Source organism: Pseudophryne corroboree, chromosome 9, assembly GCF_028390025.1.
Source record: "Pseudophryne corroboree isolate aPseCor3 chromosome 9, aPseCor3.hap2, whole genome shotgun sequence".
Classification (NCBI taxonomy): Eukaryota; Metazoa; Chordata; class Amphibia; order Anura; family Myobatrachidae; genus Pseudophryne; species Pseudophryne corroboree.
Genome location: NC_086452.1, coordinates 483425697 through 483451011, shown reverse-complemented (window position 1 = coordinate 483451011; position 25315 = coordinate 483425697). Strand labels below are relative to the sequence as shown.

General features: G+C 47.4%; 1 protein-coding gene across 3 annotated transcripts in view; it reads left to right on the top strand.

Moving 5' to 3' along the window:
* The window catches only part of SH3BP1 (SH3 domain binding protein 1), a 799734-nt gene that overhangs the window by 65718 nt on the left and 708701 nt on the right, over positions 1-25315 (top strand). Inside the window, exon 1 of one of the 3 annotated variants that reach the window (XM_063941457.1) lies at positions 7516-7604. The exons of the other annotated variants lie outside the window; for them this stretch is intronic. Coding sequence (XP_063797527.1) covers positions 7582-7604 — 23 coding nt within the window. The 5' untranslated portion in view covers positions 7516-7581. Of the gene's footprint in view, positions 1-7515; positions 7605-25315 lie in introns of those variants that run through there. 3 annotated transcript variants of the gene reach the window in all.

The following is a 25315-nucleotide window of genomic DNA, read 5'->3' as shown; positions in this document are numbered from 1 at the left end:
ATACATACGTACATACATACACAGATAAATACATACATACATACATACACAGATACATACATACATACATACATACGTACATACACAGATAGATAGATCCATACATACACAGATAGATACATTAGAGATGAGCGCCGGAAATTTTTCGGGTTTTGTGTTTTGGTTTTGGGTTCGGTTCCGCGGCCGTGTTTTGGGTTCGACCGCGTTTTGGCAAAACCTCACCGAATTTTTTTTGTCGGATTCGGGTGTGTTTTGGATTCGGGTGTTTTTTTCCAAAAAACCTAAAAAACAGCTTAAATCATAGAATTTGGCGGTCATTTTGATCCCAAAGTATTATTAACCTCAAAAACCATAATTTCCACTCATTTTCAGTCTATTCTGAATACCTCACACCTCACAATATTATTTTTAGTCCTAAAATTTGCACCGAGGTCGCTGTGTGAGTAAGATAAGCGACCCTAGTGGCCGACACAAACACCGGGCCCATCTAGGAGTGGCACTGCAGTGTCACGCAGGATGGCCCTTCCAAAAAACCCTCCCCAAACAGCACATGACGCAAAGAAAAAAAGAGGCGCAATGAGGTAGCTGTGTGAGTAAGATTAGCGACCCTAGTGGCCGACACAAACACCGGGCTCATCTAGGAGTGGCACTGCAGTGTCACGCAGGATGTCCCTTCCAAAAAACCCTCCCCAAACAGCACATGACGCAAAGAAAAAAAGAGGCGCAATGAGGTAGCTGTGTGAGTAAGATAAGCGACCCTAGTGGCCGACACAAACACCGGGCCCATCTAGGAGTGGCACTGCAGTGTCACGCAGGATGTCCCTTCCAAAAAACCCTCCCCAAAACAGCACATGACGCAAAGAAAAAAAGAGGCGCAATGAGGTAGCTGACTGTGTGAGTAAGATAAGCGACCCTAGTGGCCGACACAAACACCGGGCCCATCTAGGAGTGGCACTGCAGTGTCACGCAGGATGTCCCTTCCAAAAAACCCTCCCCAAACAGCACATGACGCAAAGAAAAATAAAAGAAAAAAGAGGTGCAAGATGGAATTGTCCTTGGGCCCTCCCACCCACCCTTATGTTGTATAAACAGGACATGCACACTTTAACCAACCCATCATTTCAGTGACAGGGTCTGCCACACGACTGTGACTGATAAGACGGGTTGGTTTGGACCCCCACCAAAAAAGAAGCAATTAATCTCTCCTTGCACAAACTGGCTCTACAGAGGCAAGATGTCCACCTCATCATCATCCTCCGATATATCACCGTGTACATCCCCCTCCTCACAGATTATCAATTCGTCCCCACTGGAATTCACCATCTCAGCTCCCTGTGTACTTTGTGGAGGCAATTGCTGCTGGTCAATGTCTCCACGGAGGAATTGATTATAATTCATTTTAATGAACATCATCTTCTCCACATTTTCTGGATGTAACCTCGTACGCCGATTGCTGACAAGGTGAGCGGCGGCACTAAACACTCTTTCGGAGTACACACTTGTGGGAGGGCAACTTAGGTAGAATAAAGCCAGTTTGAGCAAGGGCCTCCAAATTGCCTCTTTTTCCTGCCAGTATAAGTACGGACTGTCTGACGTGCCTACTTGGATGCGGTCACTCATATAATCCTCCACCATTCTTTCAATGGTGAGAGAATCATATGCAGTGACAGTAGACGACATGTCCGTAATCGTTGTCAGGTCCTTCAGTCCGGACCAGATGTCAGCATCAGCAGTCGCTCCAGACTGCCCTGCATCACCGCCAGCGGGTGGGCTCGGAATTCTGAGCCTTTTCCTCGCACCCCCAGTTGCGGGAGAATGTGAAGGAGGAGATGTTGTTGACAGGTCGCGTTCCGCTTGACTTGACAATTTACTCACCAGCAGGTGTTTGAACCCCAGCAGACTTGTGTCTGCCGGAAAGAGAGATCCAAGGTAGGCTTTAAATCTAGGATCGAGCACGGTGGCCAAAATGTAGTGCTCTGATTTCAACAGATTGACCACCCGTGAATCCTTGTTAAGCGAATTAAGGGCTCCATCCACAAGTCCCACATGCCTAGCGGAATCGCTCCGTGTTAGCTCCTCCTTCAATGTCTCCAGCTTCTTCTGCAAAAGCCTGATGAGGGGAATGACCTGACTCAGGCTGGCAGTGTCTGAACTGACTTCACGTGTGGCAAGTTCAAAGGGCATCAGAACCTTGCACAACGTTGAAATCATTCTCCACTGCGCTTGAGACAGGTGCATCCCACCTCCTATATCGTGCTCAATTGTATAGGCTTGAATGGCCTTTTGCTGCTCCTCCAACCTCTGAAGCATATACAGGGTTGAATTCCACCTCGTTACCACTTCTTGCTTCAGATGATGGCAGGGCAGGTTCAGTAGTTTTTGGTGGTGCTCCAGTTTTCTGTACGTGGTGCCTGTACGCCGAAAGTGTCCCGCAATTCTTCTGGCCACCGACAGCATCTCTTGCACGCCCCTGTCGTTTTTAAAAAAATTCTGCACCACCAAATTCAAGGTATGTGCAAAACATGGGACGTGCTGGAATTGGCCCAGATTTAATGCACACACAATATTGCTGGCGTTGTCCGATGCCACAAATCCACAGGAGAGTCCAATTGGGGTAAGCCATTCCGCGATGATCTTCCTCAGTTGCCGTAAGAGGTTTTCAGCTGTGTGCGTATTCTGGAAACCGGTGATACAAAGCGTAGCCTGCCTAGGAAAGAGTTGGCGTTTGCGAGATGCTGCTACTGGTGCCGCCGCTGCTGTTCTTGCGGCGGGAGTCCATACATCTACCCAGTGGGCTGTCACAGTCATATAGTCCTGACCCTGCCCTGCTCCACTTGTCCACATGTCCGTGGTTAAGTGGACATTGGGTACAGCTGCATTTTTTAGGACACTGGTGACTCTTTTTCTGAGGTCTGTGTACATTTTCGGTATCGCCTGCCTAGAGAAATGGAACCTAGATGGTATTTGGTACCGGGGACACAGTACCTCCAACAAGTCTCTAGTTGGCTCTGCAGTAATGATGGATACCGGAACCACGTTTCTCACCACCCAGGATGTCAAGGCCTCAGTTATCCGCTTTGCAGTAGGATGACTGCTGTGATATTTCATCTTCCTCGCAAAGGACTGTTGGACAGTCAATTGCTTGGTGGAAGTAGTAAAAGTGGTCTTACGACTTCCCCTCTGGGATGACCATCGACTCCCAGCAGCAACAACAGCAGCGCCAGCAGCAGTAGGCGTTACACGCAAGGATGCATCGGAGGAATCCCAGGCAGGAGAGGACTCGTCAGAATTGCCAGTGACATGGCCTGCAGGACTATTGGCATTCCTGGGGAAGGAGGAAATTGACACTGAGGGAGTTGGTGGGGTGGTTTGCGTGAGCTTGGTTACAAGAGGAAGGGATTTACTGGTCAGTGGACTGCTTCCGCTGTCGGCCCAAGTTTTTGAACTTGTCACTGACTTATTATGAATGCGCTGCAGGTGACATATAAGGGAGGATGTTCCGAGGTGGTTAACGTCCTTACCCCTACTTATTACAGCTTGACAAAGGGAACACACGGCTTGACACCTGTTGTCCGCATTTCTGGTGAAATACTTCCACACCGAAGAGCTGATTTTTTTGGTATTTTCACCAGGCATGTCAACGGCCATATTCCTACCACGGACAACAGGTGTCTCCCCGGGTGCCTGACTTAAACAAACCACCTCACCATCAGAATCCTCCTGGTCAATTTCCTCCCCAGCGCCAGCAACACCCATATCCTCCTCATCCTGGTGTACTTCAACACTGACATCTTCAATCTGACTATCAGGAACTTGACTGCGGGTGCTCCTTCCATCACTTGCAGGGGGTGTGCAAATGGTGGAAGGCGCATGCTCTTCACGTCCAGTGTTGGGAAGGTCAGGCATCGCAACCGACACAATTGGAGTCGGACTCTCCTTGTGGATTTGGGATTTCGAAGAACGCACAGTTCTTTGCGGTGCTACTGCTTTTGCCAGCTTTAGTCTTTTCATTTTTCTAGCGAGAGGCTGAGTGCTTCCATCCTCATGTGAAGCTGAACCACTAGCCATGAACATAGGCCAGGGCCTCAGCCGTTCCTTGCCACTCCGTGTGGTAAATGGCATATTGGCAAGTTTACGCTTCTCCTCCGACAATTTTATTTTAGGTTTTGGAGTCCTTTTTTTACTGATATTTGGTGTTTTGGATTTGACATGCTCTGTACTATGACATTGGGCATCGGCCTTGGCAGACGACGTTGCTGGCATTTCATCGTCTCGGCCATGACTAGTGGCAGCAGCTTCAGCACGAGGTGGAAGTGGATCTTGATCTTTCCCTAATTTTGGAACCTCAACATTTTTGTTCTCCATATTTTAATAGGCACAACTAAAAGGCACCTCAGGTAAACAATGGAGATGGATGGATTGGATACTAGTATACTATTATGGACGGACTGCCAAGTGCCGACACAGAGGTAGCCACAGCCGTGAACTACCGCACTGTACTGTGTCTGCTGCTAATATAGACTGGTTGATAAAGAGATAGTATACTCGTAACTAGTATGTATGTATAAAGAAAGAAAAAAAAACCACGGTTAGGTGGTATATACAATTATGGACGGGCTGCCGAGTGCCGACACAGAGGTAGCCACAGCCGTGAACTACCGCACTGTACTGTGTCTGCTGCTAATATAGACTGGTTGATAAAGAGATAGTATACTCGTAACTAGTATGTATGTATAAAGAAAGAAAAAAAAACCACGGTTAGGTGGTATATACAATTATGGACGGGCTGCCGAGTGCCGACACAGAGGTAGCCACAGCCGTGAACTACCGCACTGTACTGTGTCTGCTGCTAATATATAGACTGGTTGATAAAGAGATAGTATACTCGTAACTAGTATGTATGTATAAAGAAAGAAAAAAAAACCACGGTTAGGTGGTATATACAATTATGGACGGGCTGCCGAGTGCCGACACAGAGGTAGCCACAGCCGTGAACTACCGCACTGTACTGTGTCTGCTGCTAATATATAGACTGGTTGATAAAGAGATAGTATACTCGTAACTAGTATGTATGTATAAAGAAAGAAAAAAAAACCACGGTTAGGTGGTATATACAATTATGGACGGGCTGCCGAGTGCCGACACAGAGGTAGCCACAGCCGTGAACTACCGCACTGTACTGTGTCTGCTGCTAATATAGACTGGTTGATAAAGAGATAGTATACTCGTAACTAGTATGTATGTATAAAGAAAGAAAAAAAAACCACGGTTAGGAGGTATATACAATTATGGACGGGCTGCCGAGTGCCGACACAGAGGTAGCCACAGCCGTGAACTACCGCACTGTACTGTGTCTGCTGCTAATATAGACTGGTTGATAAAGAGATAGTATACTCGTAACTAGTATGTATGTATAAAGAAAGAAAAAAAAACCACGGTTAGGTGGTATATACAATTATGGACGGGCTGCCGAGTGCCGACACAGAGGTAGCCACAGCCGTGAACTACCGCACTGTACTGTGTCTGCTGCTAATATAGACTGGTTGATAAAGAGATAGTATACTACTAATATTATATATACTGGTGGTCAGGTCACTGGTCACTAGTCACACTGGCAGTGGCACTCCTGCAGCAAAAGTGTGCACTGTTTAATTTTAATATAATATTATGTACTCCTGGCTCCTGCTATAACCTATAACTGGCACTGCAGTGCTCCCCAGTCTCCCCCACAATTATAAGCTGTGTGAGCTGAGCACAGTCAGATATATATATACATTGATGCAGCACACTGGGCTGAGCAGTGCACACAGATATGGTATGTGACTGAGTCACTGTGTGTATCGTTTTTTTCAGGCAGAGAACGGATATATTAAATAAAACAAACAACTGCACTGTCTGGTGGTCACTGTGGTCGTCAGTCACTAAACTCTGCACTCTCTTCTACAGTATCACAGCCTCAGGTCAATCTCTCTCTCTCTCAACCCTAATCTAAATGGAGAGGACGCCAGCCACGTCCTCTCCCTATCAATCTCAATGCACGTGTGAAAATGGCGGCGACGCGCGGCTCCTTATATAGAATCCGAGTCTCGCGAGAATCCGACAGCGTCATGATGACGTTCGGGCGCGCTCGGGTTAACCGAGCAAGGCGGGAGGATCCGAGTCTGCTCGGACCCGTGAAAAAAACATGAAGTTCGTGCGGGTTCGGATTCAGAGAAACCGAACCCGCTCATCTCTAAGATACATACGTACGTACATACAAACATACATACTTGCCTACGTTACCCGGAATGACCAGGAGGCTCCCGAAAAGTCCTTCCTGATCCCCCGGAAGAGCAGGCAAGTCTCCCTATTTTTAAGGTCTCCCCCTGCCCGGCCACCCACTTAGTGAGTAAAGTGGGGGGTCTGGGCAGTCGATGACGTGATTTTTGCTAAATCGCGTTGTCATAGCCACACCCCCTACAGTATAGTGCCGTAATATTGGTATTACAGAGCGAGGGGTGTGACTTAAATGATGTGACATGGTAACCACTCCCCCGTACCACCTCTGCCCAGCCCGCTCTGCGCATCATAGCCCTACCCCGCCCCACTGCTGAGACGACCTGTCGGCAAGTATGATATAGTTATGCACCCTTACATTCTGATTTCTCAGAAACTCTCCTGGAATATGTCCTACGTCTACTTCTGGCGTAACACCACCCAATCATTCAGTTCCACCATAATTACTGCTTGGTGTAATGTGTGTGGTGAATGAATCCTGAGAGCCAGAGGACATGGACTTACATTATATACATAATACATTTATATTACATGGGATTTTTCCACCTTATTAATTATCTGTCCAATACAGTGCTAAACATATGTCATTACCTAAACACCATTCTTATAGGGGTATATAATGTAACCACAGATCACCCGTGGAAATATCTATATTGTATTGGGTGCATCAGTACGGAATGCATATGTAATCCCGGCGGACGGGATGCCGGCTATCGGTATCAGGACAGTGGCATCTCGCCCGTCAGAATGCTGGCAGTCGGGCGAGCGCGCCACAGAATCTATTCCCACTCTATGGGTGTTGTGGACACCCACGAGTGGGAATAGCCCCTGTCAGCTGGTATTCTGGCTGTCGGTAGTCAGGATTCTGTCGTCAGATCATTGGGGGACAGGTGAAGCAGGCTCCCGCTGGCAGTACCTGCGTATTGTGCAGTCCACTTACCGCTGACCTGGGGAGAAGGTCAGCGGCGCTGAGGTGCTCCCAGACCATTACGTGATCTTGCGGCAGCACTAGACCACCAGGGCTTTACTGTATACTGGCGCTGGGGACCCTGACCTGCCAGGAGAACCGGTGGTGACATTCAGCACAGGGGAGGTCCGTGCTGCCCCAGCTGCCCCACCCCCAGCTCAGGGCACCAGTCTTTCCACCCCAGGCTGCTCCTCCCTCACCCTCCTCTACAGAGAGATGCTGGGCAGCCATCATTAGAGCTCTGCAGGTCTCCAGAAGTGGTGGGCAGAATCTCCCTGTATACCTGCACCACATAGCAGCCTATACAACCTACCAAGCCTCTTCTACAGAGCAGGGTCATGGATATCAGTGCCCATTGCAGGTAAATTGTTTATTCTGCATTGTACAGTATGTGACTTATGCTAGTATTGCTGCATGCTCTGTATGGTATTGCTGTCCCTATTTCTCTCTAACTATTCCTTCAAAACTGGTGTTTTTTGGGTTACATTTGCTACACAGCACTGTATATTGTAATTCATGTGCACACTTTGCACATACTATCCCTGTTACACGTTGCACATTGCCATAATTGTGTGTGAGTAATTCTGCTGTTTTACAAAGCAGTCAGGAGGTTCTACAATGGTAGCATGTGGTCAGTGCCTCCCAGCACCTCAGCCCTCCCAGCACCTCAGCCCAGCACTTGTACAAGAACCCCCATGGGCATCTTTTACTACATTGCTGACCATATTGCTACCCCACCTGTGGCTCCCCCTATGGGAATACTACAACCACTGCAGTCCACGGCTCCCCCTATGGTTATGCTACAACCACTGCAGTCCATGGCTTCCCCTATGGTTATACCACAACCACTGCAGTCCACGGCTCCCCCTATGGTTATGCTACAACCACTGCAGTCCATGGCTTCCCCTATGGTTATGCTACAACCACTGCAGTCCATGGCTCCCCCTATGTTTATACCACAACCACTGCAGTCCACGGCTCCCCCTATGGTTATGCTACAACCACTGCAGTCCACGGCTCCCCCTATGGTTATACCACAACCACTGCAGTCCACGGCTCCCCCTATGGTTATGCTACAACCACTGCAGTCCATGGCTCCCCCTATGTTTATACCACAACCACTGCAGTCCACGGCTCCCCCTATGGTTATGCTACAACCACTGCAGTCCACGGCTCCCCCTATGGTTATACCACAACCACTGCAGTCCATGGCTCCCCCTATGGGAATACCACAACCACTGCAGTCCACGGCTCCCCCTATGGTTATGCTACAACCACTGCAGTCCATGGCTTCCCCTATGGTTATACCACAACCACTGCAGTCCACGGCTCCCCCTATGGTTATGCTACAACCACTGCAGTCCATGGCTTCCCCTATGGTTATACCACAACCACTGCAGTCCATGGCTCCCCCTATGGTTATGCCACAACCACTGCAGGCCATGGCTCCCCCTATGGGAATACCACAACCACTGCAGTCCATGGCTCTCCCTATGGGAATACCACAACCACTGCAGTCCATGGCTCCCCCTATGGTTATGCTACAACCACTGCAGTCCATGGCTTCCCCTATGGTTATACCACAACCACTGCAGTCCACGGCTCCCCCTATGGTTATGCTACAACCACTGCAGTCCATGGCTCCCCCTATGGTTATGCTACAACCACTGCAGTCCATGGCTCTCCCTATGGGAATACCACAACCACTGCAGTCCATGGCTTCCCCTATGGTTATACCACAACCACTGCAGTCCACGGCTCCCCCTATGGTTATGCTACAACCACTGCAGTCCATGGCTTCCCCTATGGTTATACCACAACCACTGCAGTCCATGGCTCCCCCTATGGTTATGCCACAACCACTGCAGGCCATGGCTCCCCCTATGGGAATACCACAACCACTGCAGTCCACGGCTCCCCCTATGGTTATGCCACAACCACTGCAGTCCATGGCTTGCCCTATGGTTATGCTACAACCACTGCAGTCCATGGCTTCCCCTATGGTTATACCACAACCACTGCAGTCCATGGCTCCCCCTATGGTTATACCACAACCACTGCAGTCCATGGCTCCCCCTATGGTTATGCCACAACCACTGCAGTCCATGGCTCTCCCTATGGGAATACCACAACCACTGCAGTCCATGGCTCCCCCTATGGTAATACCACAACCACTGCAGTCCATGGCTCCCCATATGGTAATACCACAACCACTGCAGTCCATGGCTCCCCCTATGGTAATACCACAACCACTGCAGTCCATGGCTCCCCCTATGGTTATACCACAACCACTGCAGTCCATGGCTCCCCCTATGGTTATGCTACAACCACTGCAGTCCATGGCTCCCCCTATGGTTATGCCACAACCACTGCAGTCCATGGCTCTCCCTATGGTTATACCACAACCACTGCAGTCCATGGCTCCCCCTATGGGAATACCACAACCACTGCAGTCCATGGCTCCCCCTATGGTTATACCACAACCACTGCAGTCCATGGCTCCCCCTATGGTTATGCTACAACCACTGCAGTCCATGGCTCCCCCTATATTTATGCCACAACCACTGCAGTCCATGGCTCCCCCTATGGTTATACCACAGCCACTGCAGTCCATGGCTCCCCCTATGGTTATGCTACAACCACTGCAGTCCATGGCTCCCCCTATGGGAATACCACAACCAATGCAGCCCTCACTGGCTCCTTCTATGGGATTCCACATTCATTACAGTCTGCTTATCAGGCTGTGGCAGCTTCACCCGTCCCTACCACATGGTTGGACTCTTTCTCTAGCTCTATGCAGAGCTTAGCTTCATTGGCTGCTTTTCAAAGCATGATGCAGGGCCAAAGTACACTGCCTGCACCCTCTACCTGTAAACGGCCAGTGCCATCCTCACAGTCTACCCCGTTTCTGATTCAGAAGAATAATTGATTACTGTCGAGCAGACTGAGGTTTCAGACGCTGAATCCCCCTCAAAGGAGGAGGAAGCCCCACCTAAATTTTATGTGGCTGCATTAATTAGGGCAGTCAGATTCTCTCTTCAACTAGAAGATGCTGAACCAGCCCCTACTACTAAAGATCCTCTGCACAAATGGCAGAAGGTAGTTTTAGCAGAGTTTCCACGCTTGGACCACTTCTCAGAAGCTATGAGCAAGGCATGGAAAAGTCCCACTAAGAAATTTAAAGTCCCTAAGAAGCTCAGTTCCTTTTATCTGCTGCCATCAGCAAATTGTACAAAGTGGGAGACTCCACCTATGGTGGATGCTCATGTGACACATTTAATAGTTCAATACTCCCTATACCGACTACATCCTCCCTTAGGGTTCTGCCAGATAGGCAGTTAGATATGTGTCTCAAATAAATGTGCTCCCTCAGAGGAGCAATGGCTAGACCGGCTACTGCTACAGCCTGGGTGGCTAAGGTCATAGAGACTTGGGCGGACAACCTTGAGCAAAGTTTCAACTCTGATCCTACCAAGGACCAATTGTCTCTACTCGAAAATTAGAGACGCAGCCTATTACATTGGAGACACAGCTCTGGATACGGTTCTATTGTCCTCGAGAGTTTCCGCTGCTTCCATTGCAGCTCATCACATTGTGTGGCCCTGATCTTGGAAAGCAGATTCATAGTAACATAGTTGCTGAGGTTGAAAAAATAGGATTTTGGTACCTACCAGTAAATCCTTTTCTCGTAGTCCGTAGAGGATGCTGGGGTCCGCATTAGTACCATGGGGTATAGATGGGTCCACCAGAAGCCATTTTCACTTTAAGAGTTTGAGAGTGTGGGCTGGCTTCTCCCTCTATGCCCCTTTTACCAGACTCAGTCTAGAAACTGTGCCCGAGGAAACAACATACTTTGAGAGAAGGATATTACACAGATAGTGGTGAGATTCATACCAGCTCACACATACTGTACAAGGCACGTCAAATCAACTAGCTTGAACAACTCAGCAACAGCTGAAACATTACTTACCAAGTAACAAAGCAGTACTCAACTAAAACATGTCACAACTGAGGGTTTTAGCTGACGGGAGGAAGCCTCAGTTGTAGGGGCTGAACTGAAATTAAACTTGGGAGGTTTAATCAGACCCCTGGACATGTAAGTGTAGAAGGATTACCCGAAGGTGTGACCATGACAACCAGGTTAAAAGTCAAATAAAAGTTTTTACTCCGTGTAATAACAATCAGCATTCACAGTTGATAATAGCAGTGGCAGATAATACAGTTCCTGGATCACTTAACCAAGGTATCACAGAGCACTGGTCGGTTGAAGAACAGATGTTATAGTCCTTTGATAGAATAACCTTACCAGGCCTGGCTGTAGTAGTGGAGATAGCCGAGGAACACGCCAGTAGGTGTATTAGATGAAGCTGGTAACTGGAATAAACTGTTGTAGTTACTGGATGGAACCAGCCAGGTGGTGGAGACACGGAGTGGATGCTGAATGGAATCAGCCAGGTGATGAAGACACGGAGTGGATGCTGAATGGAATCAGCCAGGAGATGAAGACACGGAGTAGATATTGTAAGATGCTAGGGAGCGTGGAAACAGAAGAGTTGAAAAGTGGTTACCGGTGGTTAGTGGATACTGCTGGTAAGTAGGGATCCGCTGGAACAACACCGGCACTTTAAAGAAGCTGGATGCTGCTGGAAGCAGATGGGTTAATAGCTGGAAGCTGGAAGCTGGAACAGCCACAGAGGACTGCAGAGTCAGGCTGCACCGCAGGATGGAAGGCAGGTGCGGGTCTCTTAGTGGATGCTGGAGACAGGAGCTGGAACCTGGAGAAACAACCACAGGAGAGAGAGACTGGAACTAGGTATGACAAACATACACTGACCATTTCCTGGTTCAGACACAGGATACTTATACCTGCTGCAGAGCAGACATTGGCTGGCCAATCATGCAGATTCCATAGTGCAGCAGATTGGTGGAGATAGAACATGTGACTGGAACCAACATGGCTGCGCCCATGTTAGTACTTGGAGGGAAAGCTGGTTTGGAAAACCATGTGGAAACATAGCAGTAATGGCGGCGCCGGCCGCAGAGGACAGGAGACGCCGGACTGATAACTGTACACTGAGACACATGGATGACAGCGGGGCCGCGGCAGGCATGAGGCACCACTCAGACAACCTGCAAACTATAACACAGGAGCGGCGGCGGAGGCCGCGGAGGACAGGAGACGCCATGCAGGATTCAAACATGGCGCTGCTGTGACAGGGTCTCAGAGTGACAGGAGGGATGTGCAGATTGTGGACACAGATGAGATCCGGACTTGGAACGCTGAGCCAGCCTCAGGAGACATATAAAAGGCAAGTAATGGCGACCAGATACCCGTTTCGTGACAAAACGAAGTTGTACTGAACCAAACAACAATTGCAGGAAAATGAAGCGATGGGCGGGTGCCCAGCATCCTCTACGGACTACGAGAAAAGGATTTACCGGTAGGTAATTAAAATCCTATTATCTCGTAAGTCCTAGAGGATGCTGGGGTCCACATTTGTACCATGGGGATGTACCAAAGCTCCCAGAACGGGAGGGAGAGCGCGGAGGCTCCTGCAGAACTGATTGACTGAACTTCAGATCATCAGCAGCCAAAGTATCGAACTTGTAAAACTTTGCAAACGTGTGTAACCCAGACCAAGTTGCAGCTCGGCAAAGTTGCAATGCCAAGACACCCCGGGCAGCCGCCCAGGAAGACCCCACTTTACGAGTAGAGTGGGCCTTAACAGATTTTGGACAGTCCTGCTGTAGAATAAGCGTGCTGGATAGTGAACCTAATCCAGCGAGAAATAGTCTGCTTAGAAGCAGGACACCCAATTTTCTTGGAATCAAAGAGGACAAACAGAGAGTCAGACTTTCTGTGACGAGAAGTTCTCTTCACATATATCTTCAGAGCCCTTACAACATCCAAGGACTTTGAAGTAATTGAGGAGTCAGTAGCCACTGGCACCACAATAGGTTGGTTGATATGGAATGCCGACACAACCTTTGGAAGAAACTGCTGACGAGTCCGGAGCTCAGCTCTATCTTCATGGAAGATCTAGTAAGGGCTTTTACATGATAAAGCCCCCAGCTCGGACACACGTCTAGCAGAAGCCAAGGCCAACAAAGTGACCACCTTCCATGTAAGAAATTTGACCTCTACTTCCTGTAGAGGTTCAAACCAATCCGACTGGAACACCCACGGAGACACCAGGGCGTCCACTGCCACTGCCTGCGGGTCCCTCGACCTGGAACAATAATGCCAAAGATCTGTTACTTTCTTGAACACCTCCGGATGAAGTCCCCACTCTCCTGGATAGAGATTGTGTCTGCTGAGGAAGTCGGCTTCCCAGTTGTCTACTCCCGGAATGAAGATGGCTGACAGCGCCAACACGTGCTTTTCTGTCCAGAGGAGTATTCTTGTCACCTCTGACATCGCCGCTCTGCTCTTCGTTCCGCCCTGTCAGTTTATGTAAGCCACTGTTACATTGTCCAACTGAACTTAAATGGCCCGGTTTCTTAGAAGAGGGGCTGCCTGAAGAAGACCATTGTAGATGGCTCTTAGTTACAGAATGTTGATGGACAGGCTGGCTTCCAGGCTTGACCACCATCCTTGGAAGGTCACCCCTTGAGTGACTGCTTCCCAGCCCCGGAGGCTCGCATCCGTTGCTAGCAGGACCCAGTCCTGAATTCCGAACCTGCGGCCTACCAGGAGGTGAGGCAATTGGAGCCACCAGAGGAGTGAGATCCTTGCCCTTGGCGACAGACGAATTCTCTCATGCAAGTGGAGGTGAGAACCTGACCACTTGTCCAGGAGATCCAGTTGGAAGGTCCGAACATGGAACCTCCCGTACTGGAGAGCCTCGTAAGAGGCCACCATCTTTCCCAATAGGCGAATGCATTGATGAACCGACACCCGGGGTGACTTCAGGACATCCTGGACCATGGATTGGATCACCAACGCCCTTGTCCCGTGGAAGAAACACCCTCTGCACTTCCGTATCCAGGATCATTCCCAGAAATGACAATCTCTGGGTTGGTTCCAAATGTGACTTTGGAAAATTCAGAAAAGAAAACCTCTTTTGCTGCGCCTGTGTTTGTCAGTAAACTAATCAGTCTCAATAGAATGAGCCTGGAACTGATAGTGTGGAAACACGTTCGCCACTATAAGGAGATATGCGATACTCCTAAGGGATTTAACCAAATGCAAAGAATTAATAGAGGCGCTCATGAAATCCACACACCATGTTTTCACAGGTTCAAAAACAACCAAAAAACCAATTGAATTAATAAAAAGTATATAAATTTATTATTCACAATATTCTGATAAAAATACCCTCTAATATAGATAATTGTTGATCGTAACTTTCTAAATTACCACTGATAGAGTCAAATATCTACCTTTTAACATTAGCTATATACTAATACCGTGTAGCCGTAATGGCCGCTAAACCACGTGCACGTGTTACGCACTTCATACGCTATTTGCGTATGAAGACCTCACACGTGGTACGCAAGTAACGTACACACACTGCGCTGGGTGTACGGAATACACACTGCGAGCGTACACACAGACAGTACTTTTATAAACTTTAAACACAGAGCCTGATTATACTGTAAGTCTTAGTATTGAGATACTGCAATGATATACCACTGGTTAACCTGGATATTTAAGCAAGCTGTTTGAGTGATTGAGATACTCAGAAACCCTTTGTACTAGCTAGAGAAACACAGACACCCTGCTGAGGTTCCAACACCTTTACTAACGAGATTTAGCTATGTAAAAAGGGAAAAATACAGTTTACAGCTTATACACTACAGCACTAACATAAAACACCTAAACAGGATAACTGGACATAAATATACAATAGCGTCTTAATCCTAAACAATAACACAGAGAGAGAGAGAGAGAGAGAGAGAGAGAGAGAGTATGGCAAATACAGACAGAGATTAAGTTGGTCACAGAGAAAAACTTACACACTGGGGAATGATCGCTGCGCAGTCCTGGTCACCAGCTCTCAAGTTAGTCAGTGATGAAAACCTTTTGTGGAGAGTAGACTGAGCTGGTCCAGCCTGGCTGTTTCTTATATACACAACATACAGTACACTACAAAGGGCCCTACAATCTCATTGTTCATTGGACACAGGAATCGGTCTTCACATTATAACAAAAGGTCATAGGTTTGTTTGAACAGGTGGGCTGTGACTATTCCAGACTGCTCAGGTGGGAGGGAATCTCAGGTTTCCCACCGCATGTGTAATAAAACAGCAAATGCTTTTAAAGTCCATAAACTACTTTTAGACATAACTATACGCAGGAGCGATTAATCTCTACCTAACCAGCACCGGATTGTTTCTATTAAAATACTCTTTGATTAGGTACTAAACACCACCGCTCAGACCCTGTCTGACCCTTCGTATCATGCAAAGAGGAATTCCTTTGTTCATGAACCAGTTACACTAAACAAACTTACAGTTATTATTAAGGGGACCATAACCTATAAAATATACTATTTGGATTAACTATGTAACGATCGAGTCGCCCGCCAGACGCACACAAACCCTACCGTAAATGCACATACCACGCGCCCGAGCGCACGACCGTGGAGGCGTTGTCACGCAACTGCGAATATGCGCACGCACGGGAGGGAATGTGCACGTGCAGCAGGCAAGCGCATGGGGTTAATACAAGGCATCATAGGTCGCTATATTTTTCGACTTTGACACCACATACATATGTTTAGAAATATATAGAAATTTATAAAATATCTAAGCTATAACCATTATTGTTTGTAGCATTAAACTTCCACTGAACTGGATGATTAAAAGTTCACAGTGTAACAATATGTTACAGTCCTGTAGAAACACTGTTACTGAATTGTGGATAAAGTTCCAGGATATGACACAGTAGCTGGACGTTTTAGGATTGAGCTTCAATAAAGATTAGTGGCATAAATTGACGGTGTAGAAAGAAAGAATTACCTCTCCAAAGGGGCTGGTAAACCCGAGCGTCCCCGGGTGAGTCCAAATTTTTGCCCAGTGAGTTGTGCAGCTGGAGGGTACGTAGTGTGTATAGATGTATCCACTAACCGCTGGATTTTGCTCAATTGACCTGCTATTAAGCATCCGGTATATGCCGTGCAGACAGGGGCGGGCGGCAGGCGTAAAGCTGCTGAATGAGACGCCGTCCACAGAGATCAGGCTGCGCTGTGATTATTCCTCCCGGACTGCCTGGACGTGCACCGTCCGCCGGCAGTCAGCAGTATGGAGGATGATGAAGCCGGTGATTGCCGCCGCACAGATCCCGCAGTTCGATTAAGTGCCAATGGGTGGTCGCCCGTCACTGCCGCTGATGGAATTCAGGCCGGGGAACTGCGTCCTAGTGCGACCTGGAATGATGGAAAATTCAGACTACAACCATGACTCTGGAGCAGTCGCGTCGTTAGAATAATGGACTGCAGTAGCTTCTCCTTGGACGATGCCTTTATCAGGAGATTGTCCAGATAGTGAATGATGTTCACACCCTGCTTGCGGAGTAGTATCATCATTTCCGCCATCACCTTGGTAAACACCCTCGGTGCTGTGGAGAGGCCGAATGGCAGAGCCTGGAACTGAAAATGACAGTCCAGCAATGTGAAGCGGAGATCAGCCTGATGCGGCAGCCAGATCAGAATGTGAAGGTACGCATCCCTGATATCCAGTGATACCAGGAATTCCCCTTCTTCCAGACCTGATATCACCACCTGAGAGACTCCATCTTGAACTTGAACTCCTTTAGAAAGGGGTTCAATGATTTTAGGTTCAGAATGGGCCTGACCGAACCATCTGGTACCATGAAAAGGTTCGAATAGTAACCCTTGGTCAGCATGTGAGGTGGCACTGGCACAATGACCTGTGCCTCCACCAGCTTTTGGACAGCATCTTGAAGCACTGCACTGTCCTCCAACAGAGTTGGTAAGCCCGACTTGAAAAAACGATGAGGGAGACTTTTAAATTTCAGCCTGTATCCCTGAGACACAATATCTACTACCCAGGGGTCCAGGCCGGACGATACCCAGACATGACTGAACTGTCTGAGTCTCGCTCCCACAGGCCCCACCACCGGGCCGTACAGTTCACCGTCATGCGGAGGACTTTGGGGTACCTGAAGCATGCTTTTGTTCCTGGGAACCTGCAGCGGCAGGTTTCTTGGACTTCACCCTACCTTCTCTAAAGAAGGTATTGGATGATCTGGCCTTTCTAGGCTTGTTAGGCCGAAAGGACTGTGTTTCAGATGAAGAGAAGGATTTCTTCAGAGCAGGTGCTGCTGAGGGAAGAAACGGAGACTTACACGCTGTAGCCGTGGATATCCACACGTCAAGAGCTTCCCTAAAGAGAGCCTGACCTGTATAGGGTAGCGACTCCACGCTCCTTCTGGATTCCACGTCGGCCGACCATTGGCGCAGCCACAGTCCCCGACGAGCTGAAACAGACATGGAAGAAATTCCCCGCAGCCATGGAACCCAGGTCTTTCATGGATTCTACCATAAAACCTGCAGAATCATGTATGTTGCGTAAATATAATGCAACATCATCCCTATCCATCGTATCCAAATCCTCAAGCAAGGTAGCCAACCACTTCACTATTGCCTTTGCAATCCATGGATTAGCAATAGTGGGACGTAATATGGCCCCAGAGGCTGTATACAGTGATCCCGGAACAGGTAAAACCACCTTTTTTGAGAGTCTGAATACAGATGCGTCAACAATCGCCGGGTTTTCTCACCTTTTCCTGTCCTCTTCAGGGAAAGGAAAGTCCACCAGAACCCTCTTAGGGATCTGAAACTTCTTTTCAGGGTTAACCCATGCTTTTTCAAATATAGCATTCAGCTCCTTTGACGCAGGGAAGGTTAGCGAGGCTTTCTTGTTTTCAGTGAAAAAAGCCTCCTCAACCTGCTCAGGTGTGGTATCATTAACATTTAACACATCTCTGATAGCCTCTATCAACAATTGCACCCCCCTTGCAAGAGATGCGGACCCCCACAACACATCCCCATCACCATCTGTAGTGTCAGAATCGGTATCTGTGTCGTCTTGTTTGACCTGCACAAGCGCTCGTTTGTGGGGGTATATAGCAGGGTGTCCTGAGGTAGCAGACATGGGCCATACAGCCATAGAGCTCTGTAATACCTGGGTTGCAGATTCATTACTAGCAACCCTGTCTGAAATGTGAGAAATCCAAGATTTGATATAGGAAAACCACTCTGGTTCCCTTGCTGGTACCTGTGATAAACCAGTGCTAACCTGATTACATGGAATGGGGTCATCCTGGGAGGATAAATCCTCTGCAGTATATGACAGTGTCCCTGGACATAGCTAAAGGAGACCACCAAACACTCTATACACACACACACACACACACACACACACACACACGGGCAGACAGAGTCCCCCCCACCCCACCCCCCCCAAGAATGGCAAGAGAGACAGAGATTGGAGCCAACCCACACACAGCGCTTTTAGCAAAGGGAGGCCCCTTGTTAGCACTGACTGTGCTCCTTAATAGGACACATAGTCTAATTACAGCCTCCTTCCCCCTTCTACAACCCCCTGGTACCGTGTACAGATAGCTGGAGTTGCTGTGGAGGGACCTGTTCTTCCTCTCAGCGCTGTGCAGGCAAGAAAATGGCGCTGGAACGCTGCTGAGTCCGCGCTGTGGAGAAGCTCCGCCCCCTTAATGGCGCTGTCTTCCCGCTCTTCAGATGCTTATACTGGCCTGAGGACTTTTGCTGGCTGAGATCCGTGGACCCCGACAGGCTTGCTGACCAGTGTGGGGGGGTAAGCGCTGGCCCAGGGCACCCCTCACAGCGCCGCACTATGTGCCTCTGGTACCTTCCTGGAGCGCAGTTAATACTGCGCTCCCTCCCCATTGCCACCATCTTCACACCGGGTCCCCGCTTCCTAGGGGGGTCGGTGACTCACTCACCACTTCTTCAGCTCTGTAAGGGGCTGGCGGCATGCTGCTGGGGCGAGCGGTTCCCCTGTGGCAGAGACTGATCAGACCACTCTGGAACTCAGTGTCCAGTCAGCGGAGTCAGTGGCTCAGACCCCGCAGGGCGGACACTGCTCCCCCCTTAGTCCCACGCTGCAGGCAGGCTGTTGCCAACAGCCTACTGCAGTGGATTCCAAACTTTTTGGAATCACGGCGCCCTAGAATATCAGAATTTTTTTCACGGCACCCCTAGGCCAATAATTTCTTATTGAGAAATTTAGAAAGAAATATTACATTAAGTAAATGGCGTTTATATGTCATCCTTAGGGTCAGTTGTGTGGTGAGGGACAAGATTTGCTTCTGTTTGACCCCATATTTTATGACTGGCAGCCACCAGCACTGGTTTTGACTATAATATTGACCATGAATAATTTGAATTGGTCCTGGACCACCAACCCAGGGCACCCCTGCAAGTGTCCCAAGGCACCCCATGGAGCCACGGCACACAGTTTGGGAACCTCTGGCCTACTGTAAAAAAACAAACTCTAAATATAACTTTTACTAGAAAAGCTCAGGAGAGCTCCCCTAGCTGTGACCGGCTCCTCCGGGCACATTTTCTAAACTGAGTCTGGTAGGAGGGGCATAGGGGGAGGAGCCAGCCCACTCTCTCAAACTCTTAAAGTGCCAATGGCTCCTGGTGGATCCATCTATACCCCATGGTACTAATGTGGACCCCAGCAACCTCTGGGGCGTAAGAGAAAAGACAATATGTCCATCGAGTTCAACCTGTTAGTGAACTCATACACTAATATATTTTCTAGACTAATTTTAACTGTGGTGAATGTTTAACCATTATGTCACTTCCTCCTGTTTTTTTATTTTATTTATTTTTTTATAATTACTATAGTGCAAGATTGACCCACCATAACCCTGTATAACCTTATCCATTAGAAATTTATCCAGCCCAGTCTTAAAAGTAGTGACCGAGTCCGCCATTACTACTCTCTCAGGCAGGGAATTCCAAATATGTATTGTCCTTACTGTGAAGAAACCTTTCCATCTCAGTATGCAAAATCTCATCTCCTTCAGCCTAAGTGGGTGTCCATGTGTGCACAGTATTCGAGATGTGGCCTCACAAGTGATTTATATAATGGGAGTATAACACTCTTATTCCTTGTAGCAATTCCTAGCTTTATACATGCTAATACCTTGTTTGCCTTTTTTGCTGCAGTCCTACTTTGGGTACTACTGCTTAGTTTGTTATCTATGTGAACACCTAAATCTTTTTCCAGTACAGAATCCCCTAGTTTTTCCCCATTTAGTATGTAGGTAGTGTTTCTGTTCTTGCTACCAAAGTGCATTACCTTACATTTGTCTGTATTGAAGCGCATTCTCTATTTTGCTGCCCATGCTTCCAGTTTGAATAAGTCATTCGAAAGGGACTCAGAATCCCCCCCGAATGTATAACCTTACATAGTTTGGTGTCATCTGCAAAAATTTACACTGTACTCTCTAGTCCTACTACTAGATCATTTGTGAATAAGATGTTAAACAATAGTGGTCCAAGACTAGTACAGACCCTTGTGGCACACTACTTAGTACCTCAGTCCAATTCGAAAATGTTCCATTTACCACCACATGCTGCTTCCTTTTGTCCAATTGCTTACCCAAGTGCATATTTTGTTCCCTAGCCCAATTTATCTTAATTTGTAGATAAGTGTCATGTGCGGTACTGTATCCAAAGCTTTAGCAAAGTCTAAAAAGATTACATCCACCTCTTTACCCTGATCTAGGTTCGCACTGTTTCATAAAAGCCTATTAAGTTAGTTTGACATGATCTATCCTTCACAAATCCGTGTTGGCTCCTATTAATAACCTTATTGGTTTCAAGGAACTCCTGTATTCTATCCCTTAAAATACCTTCCATGCTATAGATGTAAGACTTACTGGTCTATAATTACCGGGTTCAGATTTACTTCCCTTTTAAAATATTGGCACTACTTACACTATACGCCAGTCTTTGGGGACCATGCCTGATGTAAAGGAGTCATTGAAAATCAAATATAGGGGTCTTGCTAATTCGGAGTGTAGCTCCATGAGAACCCTTGGGTGAATTTCGTCGCGACCAGGTGACTTATTAAAATTATTTTTTTGTAATCGGTCACAGACTATTTCCTCATTTATATAAGCATTAAGCAGTGGGACATTATCTTTGTTGAGGTTATGCATCAATCCTGACATCTGGTCCTCGCTTGTGAATACAGATGAGAAGAACCCATTTAATTTTTTGGCTAGATCCCTTTTGTCTTTGATTGTGATGACCATATTACCTTTTAAAGGGCCTATACTCTTTCTTTAATCTTTTGCTGTTGATGTATTTACAAAACTTTTGGGGGTATGATTTACTTTCCATTGCTATTAGCTTTTCCGTTTCTATTTCAGATGTTCTGATTCCTTTTTTTGCATATTTTGTTACAGTCTTTATAGTACTGGAATGACTCCACCTTCCCATCCGATTTATACTTTTTGAATGTTCTCTGTTTTCTGCCCATTAGTTCCTTAATCTTTTTGTTAAGCCACATAGGTTTGGAATTAATACTCCTTTGCTTACTGCCCATGGGTGCTCATTGGTGCTTTGTTCCTTACAGCACAGTCAGTTTAAACCTCTGAAAATAGTTAACTTCAAATGGCTCACCACCAAGACTCTTTTTCTGCTAGCTATTGTCTCTGACTTGGGAGCTCTCTCTTGTCTCTGATATTCCACCTGGACCGGGCAGTCCTTCAGACTAAATGTGGATACCTACCAAAGGTACAGATGGAGCCACGCTAATCGTAGCTCCATCTGGGCGTGCCCACCACCGTGTCTGGGCCACGCACATGTCCGTGATGCGCACGTGCCCTATTCACTACAATGGGAGCATCGCTGTGCACTCCCAGAGAGGGGTAGGCGCCAGATCTCCTAATCCTGCCGGGAGAGCACGTTTGCAAAGGAGCCACACTAGATGAGCGCGGCTCCATCTGTAGTGTCTAAATTTCATATCATTGAACCAATTGTGGTACTGGCCTTCCAGGAACCTGGTCTCTCACCGGAGGAAGCTTTGGGGGTCATTCCGACCCATTCGCACGCAGCGGTTTTCCACTGCAGTGAGAACGGGTGCGGAATGTGCATGCACGGCGGCCACTGTGCGCATGTGCGACATTGCCCGGTGACAGGGGTTGCTGGGTTACATCGCAGCTACGGACGGAAGCGGTTGCAGCGGCGACCGCTAAGAAGATTGACAGGATGGTGGCGTGGACGGATCGACCCGGACCATTGGAGACCGTTTTCGGGGAGTGGTGAGTAAAACACAGGTGTGTCCAGGACAACGGAGGGCGGAGGTGTGACATCAAAGCCAGGCCCATCATCGCTGGATCCATCGCACAGGGTAAGTATGTCCAGCCCTAGTCTACTTCTGCTTGAATTTTTTTAGCTTAGCAGGACTGCACAAGTGATCGCAGCCCTGCTAAGCTAAAATACACTCCACTAAAATAGGCGCGGACTATTGATCGCAGCAGCGGCTGCGATCAACTTGGAATGACCACCTTTGTTGGATGTGGTCTGGGCTCTACGTGTACCGAACTAGTTCGGTTAGGAAAATAGATTCCTTATTCATCCTCTATGGATTCCATAAGCTAGGCTGACCAGACAATAAACAAACATTGGCACGTTGGCTTCGCATGGCCACCTCACAGGCTTACACACAGGCTGATCTGCCTGTTTTAAACTAGAAGCCTGGGGGAGGGTTTAGCTAGAATCTGTGGGTTAATAAGGGAGAACAGTAAGGATGGGGGTAGTGAACAATTTGGGGGTAGAGAAGGGGAGGAGCGCAAGATCAGTCAGCAAGGGCAAGGGTATTTGCATGGGTATGGACACCAGAAATACTGACACAGGTATTACCCAAGGTATTCCCAATTTATTATCTAATGACGAACGTGGCTCAACAATACATTATATAGAAAATGATGTGCATAGCATAAGGGAGGATACTAACATCAGGGGGGTTTAGAAAGTCTTAATACAGATGGGTCCTCTGTTATCTTGGCTCTTTCTGTGCCTAGATGGAGGTTTAGTCACGCCTAGGCGTAATCTTAGGTTGCTGAGTTTAATCACAGGCACGTTGATGCGCGACTAGATACTCAGAATGCAATACACATCTCCACCACTGGGTGGCTAATGCTCCACTAATCCAGTACTTTAGATCGAATAGCGGCGGATTGATCTACAAGCTCTGGCAAATGGTCAGTGATAACTGTAATGTTAATATACAGTCCTGTACTGCATACTATACACACAGATGGTGACCAATGGTCAGACGGAGAGAGTTAAAAAAATAGTTTATACAGATACAAACGAACGTGTTAAAACACTTGTGTATGCAGATGTAACTAAAGATTGTGTATGCAGACGCAACTAATGTGTGAAAGGAATAATGTAGCTCATTGACTTTAAAGTATGTACAGTGCACTAAATACCGTGCTTTTGAAATATGAGCGTCCGAGTCCACTAAGGCATAAACCAACACCAATGGGAAGGAATCACTCTTTGCAGTACTTTTACACATGAACTTGTGAATCTTCCATGCAGTGTCATGGGCTAGCGATGAAGGCTCCCGCCTCCCTTGCTGAGAGTCCCGGGTTCGATTCCCAAAGTGCTAATCTTTTTTTTTTTTGTGTGTTCCCGTGGCATTCACTTTATTATTATTATTATTATTATTATTATTATTATTATTTCTGTTTAATCCATTGTAAAACATTCAATGGAAGGGTGCACACAGGTTTCACACAAATCGGGGTAAATCTGCAGGAGCCACTAATTCACTATCAAAAATACACAGCCTTAATGAGCACCTGTAGACATACCAGTAAATTTAAATTAGTGTATTCTGACGCAACTAACTGTTCGAGCAACACAGTACTGTAGATCGTTGGCGTTAGAGAATCTGTGTTGTGAGAATCTGTGTTGTACTTAATGAGAAGGGATCACTGCTACTGTACCATTTATACATCTACAGTATCAACACAACTGCAGTTTTCTATGTGATTTTCAAACACAGTATACTGTTGCACATGTCTTGTAACCTAACCTATCTACTGCATGAACAGTGCAGGCTCCTAAAGGGGGAAGGGTGACGGGGGTAGGGGGAGGCAGTGGAAAATACTGTTCTTTTGAAATACATTATGAGCATCTGAGTCCCCTAAGGCCTAAACCAACACCAATGGGAAGGAATCGCTCTTTGCAGTACTTTTACACATGAACTTGTGAATCTTCCATGCAGCGTCCTGGGCTAGCGATGACTGCTCCCGCCTGCCACGCTGAGAGTCCTGGGTTCGATTCCCAAAGTGCCAATCTTTTTTTTTTTGTGTTCCTGTGACATTCACTTTATTATTATTTTTTCTTTGTAATACATTCAGTGGAAGGGTGCACACAGGTTTCACATAAATCAGAGTAAATCTGCAGGAGCGACTCATTCCGCTATATACAATACACAGCGGTAATGAGGACCCATAGACATACAGTAGCAGTAAATATAAATTAGTGTATTCTGATGCAACTAACTGTAGATAGTCAGCGTTAGAGAATTTGTGTTGTGAGAATCTGTGTTGTATGTTACAAGCTGTTCGTGCTAATTAGTACACTAATAGAACATACTGTACAGAGATACTAAGGACGGTGATTTGCCATCCAGGAACTATGCTTGTGACTGCAAGAAGCCTATTGGGTAAAATGGGGGAATTGGAATGGCTTGTATCAAAGAATCAGTATGATATTATAGGTATTACGGAAACATGGTGGGACGACTCTCATGACTGGGTTGCGAATTTGGAGGGATATTCTCTTTTCAGGAGAGATAGGGCTATCTGGCTTCCGTCCTCTCCACTCCACTGAAACTGCCCTTACAAAAGTATGCAATGACCTCCATGCTGCTAAATCTAAGGGACACTACTCTATACTTATTCTACTTGACCTCTCTGCTGCTTTTGACACTGTGGCCCATCCTCTCCTACTGCAAATCCTTCACTCCATTGGTCTGCGTGACACTGCCCTCTCTTGGTTGTCTTCCTACCTTTCTGACCGTTCT